This window comes from Sminthopsis crassicaudata, chromosome 3, assembly GCF_048593235.1.
Source record: "Sminthopsis crassicaudata isolate SCR6 chromosome 3, ASM4859323v1, whole genome shotgun sequence".
Lineage (NCBI taxonomy): Eukaryota > Metazoa > Chordata > Mammalia > Dasyuromorphia > Dasyuridae > Sminthopsis > Sminthopsis crassicaudata.
This window is the reverse complement of record NC_133619.1, coordinates 435,940,573-435,951,187: the sequence shown is the minus strand read 5'-3', so window position 1 is coordinate 435,951,187 and position 10,615 is coordinate 435,940,573. Positions and strand designations below refer to the sequence as shown.

Genomic DNA, 10,615 nt, shown 5'->3' with positions numbered 1-10,615 from the left:
GCATCTGTATACAGATTGTATAGCAGGCTTTTTTTTTTTTTTTAACTTTTTTTTGAGGATTTATTTTGGGATGAATATATGTTTTATTATTATTATATTTTTACAACATAACTATTATGGAAATGTTTTGCCTGACTATACACACACACACACACACACACACACACACACACATACACACACATATATATATATATATATATATATATATATATATATATATATATATATATATATATATATATATATATATATTATATGGAACAGCTTTCTTCTTCAATGAGGGGAATTGGAGAAGGAGGAAAAAAGAAAATCTGGAACTCAAAGTTTTAAAAACAAATGTAAAAAATGTTTTTACATGTACCCTGGGAAAATAAAATACCAAATAAATGAAAAAAATTTTTTTTTGTGTGTAAAGCATTTCATAACCTTAAATCTCACTTATTTTTATTGATAGTTTGGATTAAAATTCTTATCCCTGGGGATTTTAGACATTCAATTCTGCGCCTTCCTTATCTCCTCTGCTCTTAGTTGGGATGCATCAATCTGTTTTTTCCTCCTCCTATCATCCCTCACCCCAAGCCTTGTAGTTAATCCATTCAAATTCCAGAAGGGATTGTGCAGGTCTCTATCTCTGCCAGCAACCAATTTGGCTAAGATGCAATTCCCAATCTCACCAAAAAGAATCCAAAGGAACTTGGGATCTTATTTGAATCAACACTGCCTCCTGGGGTACAAGAACCAGATGAAGTTTGGCAGAGTATTAGCTAAATAGCAGGTGATTATTAATTAAATTACATAGGATCAGGCTAGAAACATCTTTAATACTTTCTAGGGAGGCTACTTCTGGTGGTAGTGGGATCATTTTCACTAGAAGTTTTCAAGGAAAAGCCAGATGACCACTTGTTGGTAATGTTGTGGGAGTGGGGGGTGTTGTTTGGTTAAATATGGATTGGACTGGATTAAATGATCTCTCAGGTTCTTTCCAATTCTGAATTTCATGAATTTGCTTTCATACAAGGGATTACTCCCTGAAATATATCACAGATCCTGCTCCATCTTAATTGATTTGTGTTCATGAGTTACTGTGGTTAAAAAACAATCAGAAAGCATATATTAAATATCTCTTATTTGCCAGATATTGTGCTGGGGATATAAAGAGAGGAGAAAAAACATTCTTTGACTTTAAGATTTGTTTTTCTATTCTAGACTTTGAAAATAATATAAATGACAAACGCATAAAAATTCTGTTAAAAATAATTGTTTACCTTTCTGTAGATGGTATCTCTATGCTTAGCTATTGCTGGGTACCAGATTAGCACATATACAATCCATCAATAGGCTAAAATTCCAAATCTTTCCAGTATGATAGGCAGACATTTGATAGGTAAAGAACTGGGGGGGGGGAGAAAAATAAAAGAATACTGCCTTTTCTCTAGAAATATTGTTCTTTTCTATTTGTAGTGAAGGGTTGCGCTAAACCATTTTCTTTCTCTTTCATCATCGTTCACTGAAATTTTTATGTTATTTTTAGTTAGTAATGACCACAGAATCTCCTCAAGGAGATTTTTATTTCTTTTCTTTTTTTTTTTTTTTTTGATATTTTTATTTCTCCAAATACATGCAAAGAATTTTTAATATTCATTTTTATAAGATTTTATGTTCCAATTTCTTTCTCCCTCCCTCTCATATTTCCCTTCTTCCCAATACAGTAAGCAATCTGAAATAGATTATACATGTACAATCAAAGGTATAGTTTAATTCTAGGGAGGGCAAATCCTAAACTCTGATTTCATTTGACCCATCTTCATAGGACTAGAACCTCTCTCCCTGTAGAGCTAAGGCCTGAGCTGTACTTTCCAGAGTTCTCACTGTCTCTTCAGACAGTTGATCTGAAGTAATTAAATTAAAAGAGATCCTTCACCCTTTGGACAGGGGAAGGTATAGGGCTGAAGAGTCAATCCAAGTCTTTCATTTCTATATCCTATAATAAGGACAAGGGAAAGGGAGAGAATGAGTACTTATTTAGAGCATACTATTTGTTAGGCACTGTGCTAAGCACTTTATAAATATCATATAATTTGATATAACAACTCTTGGAGGTAGGTACTGTTATTACTTCCATTTTACAATTGAGCAAACTAATACTAACAATGATTTAAAGGACTTGCACAGGATTACACTGCTAGTAAGCTTCTGAGGCCAGACTTGAACTTTGGTCTTCCTGACACTAGACCCAGCACTATTCACTATCCACTGCACCCCCAGCTTCCTCTAAGACAAGATTAAATTTTCAGGGCCCACACACTCAGCTTCATAGCAAAACCCAGAGTCAGGTTGATTGGAAGAAGGAAACCGCCTACTCTTTTTGAGACTCGTCTTCTCCTTGAAGGCAGGGCATTTGAGAGTGCAATTTAGAAGAACAGCCAACTAGTTCCACAGTCTTTTTTTACATACCAGTGTGGTCCCTGGTGGGAGGAAAGAATGTTCTTCTTCTAGTTTGGGCATGGACCTAAGCAGAAAAAAATTTCAAAGGCAGATCAGAAAACCCACAGACCAATTTCATGCCAACACATTGAGAGGGAAAGATGAGGGTACTCAAATCAATTTTTTTTTGCTACTCTTTTATCCTAAAGTCCATCTAAATCTAACTTTAGAGAGTTGAAATGGAGCTTCTCTATCTCTGTCTCCCCCTTCTCTCCCTTTCTTTCTTCTTTCTTTGACTCATTTCTTTTCTTCTCCTCTTTCCTTTTTATCTCTGTCCATCCCCTCCTTCTTTCTTGCTCCTTTCTCTTTTCTCAGAGCCTCAGACATTTCCAAAGAGATCCCAATGAGATGAGGAAATGTTTAATGGCACAGTACTCCATTAACCTCGCAGAATTGCTAAATACATGTTTTGCACAAGTATGGAGAACAATCTGCCTCTACATTCTGACACAGAAACCAGACGAAACTTGACTTCCCCAATTCAAAAGTCCTCAGTTTGGCTCTTTTTGCCCTTTCTTACTCTAAGACCTGACACAAATAGTTTTTAAAAATTTCTTTAGTGGTCTTCCAAATGTTTCTGCTGTTTGCATTTTTTTTTTTAGATCTTCTCCTTTTCTGACTTCTCCTACTTGTCTCCCTTTCTTATTTTGATCCTAGCCCTACTGGTCTGTCACATTTCAACTAGTTCTACTAATCTGGCTCATTCTCTTTATCCTCAGGCAGCAAGCATCTTATGCATCTTGGCTCACAAGATTCACCTTTATAAAAAAGCATCTCTCACAACAGTTCTGTGGGGTAGGCAGAGCAAATGCCCCTATTTTGGGGGGAAGGTGAGTGTTCATCACCACATAGCTAGAAAGTAACAAAAAGATTGTACCTCAAGTCTTCTGAGTTTTCCAGCACTCTTGACACTCATCAGACTGCTCCCCACTACTTAAACTATGAATTGATATCCCTCTCAATATGAATTATTTCTTAGGTCCTAAATTTAATGATGGTTAGATGGTTAGACTGCCTGTACCTTTACTCTCTCATGCTATAGTGGAAAGAGTTTTGGTGTAAAGACAGTGCAAATGAGATTGTTGGAGTCTACACTTACTAGCTGTGTGAACATGGAAAATTCTCAATAGACCAGTTCCCTAATCTATAGATAGGGATAACGATAGGTAGTGCCCTGCCTGCCTTGAGAAGTTGCTGTGAGACCAAAGTATTATTGACCATATATCTCTATATAAATGTAAATTATTATAGCTTCAGCCTCCCTACTTCTTACCTCACTGATTTTCAAATTTCTTGAAAATAGTACTAATTTTCTCACATAAATGGTTTAGGGTTGTGTTGTTGTTTTTTGTCTGTTTGGTTAAATTTTTTGTTTGTTTCTGTTTTTTGGTGGAAGAATGGGAAGGATTTAGAGGGAGAGCAGAGATGTAGAACTTACATTAGACACACACTTGGCTTCCCCAGTGTGTACTTGCTCTTAGGTTTAGGGAAATCTCTTTTAGGACAGTTTGATCATGCAAGTGACTGAAGAAAAAAGGGAGATATGCTTGTAATAAAGCTCTTGCTTATAGGATTTTTCAAGCGAATTGTTACGAATAATCTTAAAGGTTGAGAAAATTGGATCTCTATCTCTGGCTTCTTCCACTATTAAATCAGTCAAAACACTTAATGTTTGAAAGTGGTAGAAACTATGAAGAATAGGGCAGTGGGACTTATCAAAGCATTCCTACATCAACAGGACCTGAGGCCAGTCCCAATGCTGTCAACTCCAACTGAGAGGAAGTCTCCTCAGTATAGGGACTCAGCAGGACAACTGAGCTCCAGAGAATCTTTAGGTTGGAAAAAGGCACTCCATTATTGTAGTTCCTTTCTCTGAGTATTTAAGAGGAAAACATCAGCTTTTCCTTAGATTTCTGTGAATTTCACTTATTTATCATTAGATTTGTTCACTTTTCCTTCTTTCATCTGCAGCCAATTAAAACTCTCTCACCCTTTGGAAAATTTCAAGCAGGGATCTTTCCAGTGTAAATTTATAATAGGGTGGAAGGTGGGGGGAAAATGGGGAGAGAGGAGGGTTAGAGAAAGAGGGGGGGAAGATAAGGGGAGTGGAGAGAGAGAGAAAATGTGTGTGTGTGTGTGTGTGTGTGTGTGTGTGTGAGAGAGAGAGAGAGAGAGAGAGAGAGAGAGAGAGAGAAGAGAGAGAGAGAAGAGAGAGAGAGAGAGAGAAGAGAGAGAGAGAGAGAGAGAGAGAGAGAGGAGAGAGACAGAGAGAGAGAGAGAGGAGAGAGAGAGAGAGAGAGAGAGTGGAGAGAGAGAGAGAGAGAGAGATAGAGAGAGAGAGAGAAGAGAGAGAGAGAGAGGAGAGAGAGAGAGAGAGAGAGATGAGAGAGAGAGAGAGGAGAGAGAGAGAGGAGGAAGAGAGAGAGAGAGAGAGAGAGAGAGAGAGAGAGAGAGAGAGAGAGAGAGAAGAGAGAGAGAGAGAGAGAGAAGGGAAGAGAGAGAAATGATTCAATGATTCAGGCCAGAAGCACTTCCCTGATTTGTTTGTTTGTTTCATTCAATCTCCAGATTCATCAAAAGATCCCAAAGCTATCATCATTGTAATCATCATCTGGTTATTATTATTAGTAGTAGTAGTATTGGAGAGGAGAATGACTAAAATAAAAGTTAGTTTCTGTATGAAATCATTTTCTCATGTGATGCCAACAGCCATCTAAAAGTGGCATCTTCATTAACTGCCTCCCATTGTGAAACTAAAATACTTATATTGTTCTTTGATGCTCCATCTTTCTTCCTCTCTATTTGTTCCCCAATCCTAAAACTAAACAGAATAAATGTCTACACTCTGCTTCAAGGAAGCCTCCAGCCATCCCTCTTCCTCTTACCAAACATAAAAAACAAGGCCAGGTTTATTATGTGGTAAAAGAAATCTAATCCATAACCAGAATTAGGGCATGTTTAGCCATACACTTTTGGTCTTTGTTCCTATCAGAGTTGAAGAATTGCTCAACTTGGTCCAATTTTCCTGATCATGTAAGAACAGGCATTAATTCAATATGCTAGACATTCCCCCAATTTGATGAGCTCTAAACTTTGTACTGCCCTAAACTTTCGGTAGCAGTTGGTGACTATCCCTTCTCATTTTAAGAACTATTAGTTTTCTTGTTCAGCTTCAATAGTATGCCCCAGAGCCCTAGAACTGAGTTGTAACTATGATGAGGCTGATATGTGTAGGCATCTTTTAAAAGTATCTCAGAATTTTTTGATGAAGTGTTGTATGTATTAGTTCTCCCTTCCCCCACAAAGTGATTGCTATGTCACAGTTGGAGTGAATATGGAGACATTTGGAACAGAACTACACTGAATTAGCATACCGGAGTTCAAAGGGGGTTGGGGAGTGAAGAAGAAGACTTTTTGAATTTGAACTCTTAAGGAACATTTCTCTATCACTGCTCTTGAGTTTATGGGGCATGAGATGAATCCTTTTCTCTTTTAAAATATTATTTTCTGACTTTCTATTTGGATACTTTTTTCTATTTTTCTGTTTGGAAATACTAAACTCAAGGTCAACGGGTGTCTTTCAGTTTGGAAATGCAGAACCAAGACATTTTTCAATCAGATGCAAGAGGATTTAGCTTCACAAGCCACCTAACTCTTTTTCCACTTTCTCTTTCTATTTTGGTTCCTGCTCAACTGTATAGCCCCCTGGGCCATTTGCAGCTACTGAATCTCTTTGTTTATACACATTAACTCCATAATTATATGGAAATAACTGTCTGGACAGACACCTTAGTGTTTACTAGACCTACAGAGAGTGGGAGATTAGGAAAGGGCTCAAACGGTCTTCTTAGCAAGCGGATCAGTAAAACAAGAAGAAAACCTACAAACTTTCCTCAACAAGAGTGTGTAATAGACCAGGTTTTCATTTGAATAAGCCAAAAGAAGTTGCCTCCGTGTTTCATTTACATTGCTTCAAGAAAACAACTTTCCCTAGCCCTAATTTATTTTATATCTCTCCTTTCTCTGTTGCTCAAGAGCATCAAAATTAAAAACAAAAAGAGGTGAAGTTGAAAAGTTTGATAAGGCAAAAAGCTCTTTTTGTAACCTTCCTACTCTCCTTTATTTCCGGTGCCAATTGCACTTTTATTTCCCGTCTCTCTCCACTCAGTAAACAAACCATATTATCTAGGGAAAGACTTGAGCCCATTAACATTGTAAGCCCTCAGATTTCATTCGCAGGAGACGACACAGCACTTATCTGAAGGAAGAGGAGCATTAATTGCCGCGAGGTCCAAGAACATCCAAGCTTCCTCAATATGAACCAGGCGAGGATGCCTTTTAGCCCTCGAGCCAAACGCCTCAGAGAGAACATATGCGGCTGTGATGCATCGACAATGCTTCTGACAGAGGAAGCCCGGATGTGAGGAAAGGAGAGAGGAAAGTGGATCCTTTGCCAGCAAGAAAGCTTTCTCCACTATTTGTGCAATTATGGTCAAATGGTCTAAGAGGAGAATAGAGGACCTGCTGAATTTCCAAACAGATACAACACTTTTACCTAAGTGAAATCCAGACACTCCCTACTAACCTTTGGAAGATCACCTCAATAGCAAAAAGTGGAAAGAGGTGAAAAGGAAATTTTGTTAGGAAAGCTGAAAACAGCTGTCAGAAATATGTGCTGATGCCACGTCAGGCTCAGGTACGCAAACTCCATAGCAAAGCATCCCGTAAGTAGGACCCCCCCTTCCCCCAACATCTGGTCCAGATTTAGGAGAGGAGAGGGATAAAAACACCGGTGCCAATAAAACTGTAAGCGAAGAAGCACTAGGAGAGAAAAAGGAGAGGAGAGAAAGGAGTGACTGTTTTCCCTCTGATTGTGTCTGGGAGTAGCCTTTCAGACTCCAGTCTCCTACTTCGTTTTAATCCCTCATAACCCCAACCATCACACGCTCAATCCAAAAAAAGTCTAGTGAAAACTCAGGAGTCTTGGTCCTTCGCTGGTCACCAAGCCAGTTAGCCAGCTCCTGTCCTGTCTTCCTCTCTTCTTTCCCTCCTTCCTCCTTTCCCCTCCTCCCCAGCCCCGCCTCATACCTGTCCTAGACTCAGTTTGTAGCAGGCTTCTCTCCTCCCCTCGCAATTCTCAGAACCCATGAAGGGATCGATCTCCCAAGTAGTCTTGGGGGGTCTCCAGAATCCCGTCGAACGATCATTGGCCAAGGGCTTTCTTTCTCTCCTGGCAAAGTTTTTGCCTCCAGGGCTGGCAGCAGCGCGTGCGAGCAGCGCCCAAGCTCAGTGCGGTGTGCTCTGCGGAGAAGACAGCCATTGGCCGGTAGGTAGCACGTGGCCGCCCCTGGCTGTATATTAGGGCAATATTTACCTCCCAAACCGTTTGCAATGGCTCGGCGAGAGAAGCTGGTGTAGCGGAGGCGAGGCAGGCAAGGCAGGCAAAGGCAAGGCAAGACGGTGGAGCCGGGACAGTCCCGCTGCCTCCAGGGTCGCCTTTTAGCCCCTCTGGCCCCACCTGCTGCCTTTGAGCCGTCGGACTGGGTCATGAATTCGTACCTGGAATACATCTCTTGCGGAGAGGTGCTCACCTTCTCCCCCAAGTTCTGCCGCTCAGATCCCAGGCCTGTGGCTTTGCAGCCTGCCTTTCCCCTGGGCGGGGAGGGAGCCTTTGTGAACTGCCTGCCCGTCGCCGCGGCTGGGGCTCGGCCAGTGCCTCCTGCCCCGGCGCAGCCCCAACCCCAGCCCCAGCCTCCAACGCCGCCGCCGCCCCCGCCGCAGCTGCCGCCGCCCCCAGCCCCAACCCGGGTTTCGGGCCCCCCTCCGTTTACTCCGTGCACCCTTGAAGGCCCCTACGAGACGGGCGCCGCACCTGCTGCAGACTACAGCTTTCTGCCACAGGGTTCCGCCTACGACTTCGCTGGCAGCCTCGGGCCCCCGGCCGAAGACGGAGTGGCCGGCCAAGTTCACTACGCCACTTCGGCAGTCTTTTCGGGCGGCGGCTCTTTCATTCTCAGTGGCCAAGTGGACTACGGCGCCTTTGGCGAGCTCAGTCCCTTCCCGCAGGGTCTCAAAGAGCAAGTGGATAGTCCGGCCGGAGGCTTTCAGGCAGTGTCCCCAGCGCCCGGCTCCTACCCCAAGTCAGTGTCTCCAGCCTCGGGACTTCCCACATCCCTCAGCACTTTTGAATGGATGAAAGTGAAAAGAAACGCCCCCAAGAAAAGTAAGTAAACCTTAACTTTGGGAGTTGATGCCTCTGGCTACCCATTCTTCCCTCCTGAATCAATGAGTTGTCTAAGTATTCACTTAAAACATCAATTTCTTAGGGAAGCCAGGTCTCACCTCATCCAGGCCAATCAAAGACGAGAATTTTATTGAATACGTCTCTAAGTTCAATATTGACACTCGTGATTAACTTCAAACTAAGAAGGTAGCCAGAACTCTCAGTAAATCGAAGTGAGGGAACTCCCTATAGATAAGGGTTCATTTACCTTCACGCTTTTGTTCACCTTGAGTGAGGGCTTTGATTCGGGGAGAACAGTTTAGACCTCTATTTTTGTTTTCTTTATGCCTTCTTTTGGTCTCTTTCCTAATCTTTCTTCACTGATTCATTGCATACATTCCAGGCAAACTCTCCGAGTATGGAGTACACAGCCCCTCGAGCACGATACGCACAAATTTCAGCACCAAGCAACTTACTGAACTGGAAAAAGAGTTTCATTTCAATAAGTACTTAACCCGGGCCCGCCGCATAGAAATAGCCCACTCCCTGCAGCTGAATGACACTCAAGTCAAAATTTGGTTCCAAAACCGAAGAATGAAACAGAAGAAAAGGGAAAGAGAGGGATTGTTGGCCAGCACATCACCTGTAACGTCTCTTCAGCTTTCTGTGTCAGGTATGAGCCCTGCAAAGCCTGGCAAGAATGCAGAGAGTCCTGCTCCCTCGAAAGACTCTTCTTCATAAATGAACTCGAAAGCTCTCAGTATTGACTTGATCTTTTCTTATGAGCAAGTCTCTGAGGCTGCAGAAAATCTCTGAGACTGTACTGCTAACCCAGACCATTTCTAGGTTTACCAGGCTCCTTTGGGAGTCGTCTAGAAGGTCGCCCTGAGAGGGTTTTGCTTTTTAAAAGAAAGTACAGTGTGATAATTTCTCTCTGCTCAAAGTAGTGTGCATATTGATCTTAATTTGATGCCTTTGTAAGCAACTTGTTTACCTCTTATTTACGTGTCTTATCAGGGAAACTGGTTCCTAGCTGCCAGTCCAACCTTGCTGCTACCTTTCCTAACAAGCCTTATACAATTCTGGGTTTTAAGGGGGAGGCTTAAATATTGTTAGATTTCCCAAGTCCCCTATATGTTCCCAGTGTCGCATCTCCTCTGTATTATACAAACTGTTATTGTTGTTATTTGTTTGTTTTTTATTTTATGTGACAACAAAACAACCATGGCCTCATAGGTTAACCAAAGATAGTAGGGATCTCATTGATAAGAGCTGAGCTGCTTCAATGAAATTCTTAACATTTGCACTACAAGTCTCTTCTTTTAAAGCTGTTCCTACCTCTCCACGTGCCTGAATGAAAATACAATCCATTTTTAGTTAGTAGCTAACTTTATAAGGACAAAAACAACTGGTTTAGAAATTGATTTACACCTCAACTTTAGCTTTGTTACCTGGATTTGTGTGTAAATATATAGTATATATATTTTTAACAGGATTTGCCTGCAATGAACTTGGGTCAAATAATTTACCAAAATAGCATGCTAAGTGAATTGGGCCTTTTTTATAATAAAAATTATAGAATCCTTATTCATGGCAATTCCTTATTCTTTCTTTTCTACCTTTCAAAGCTACTTCTACTTTTTGTTTTACTACTTTTGATATGTTTCTTGTCATTGCATTGATTCTTCAGAGCACACTGTTTATACATACAAAGTCAAACAGAGAATTGGATGACAATTATTTAAATAGTTCAAAAGACAATAATGCTATAGCCAGAAAGAGCTCAGTAACTAGAAGAAAATACTTATTTTATAACTTATCTGGATTATTACCTAAACTTAATATACTCTATAGTACGGCTATAGGCATCACTTTAACTACAAGGTTAGCTCACCTGAAATGGGC

At 41.0% G+C, this 10,615-nt stretch overlaps 1 protein-coding gene across 1 annotated transcript; it reads left to right on the top strand.

The window, feature by feature from the left end:
- Nucleotides 1-7,872: 7,872 nt before the first annotated feature.
- Nucleotides 7,873-10,297, top strand: HOXD1 (homeobox D1). Its single transcript, XM_074303032.1, has 2 exons — nucleotides 7,873-8,710; nucleotides 9,114-10,297. The coding sequence occupies exons 1-2, from the start codon at nucleotides 8,035-8,037 to the stop codon at nucleotides 9,449-9,451; spliced, it is 1,014 nt and encodes a 337-aa protein (XP_074159133.1). The 5' UTR covers nucleotides 7,873-8,034; the 3' UTR covers nucleotides 9,452-10,297.
- The last annotated feature ends 318 nt before the right edge of the window (nucleotides 10,298-10,615 follow it).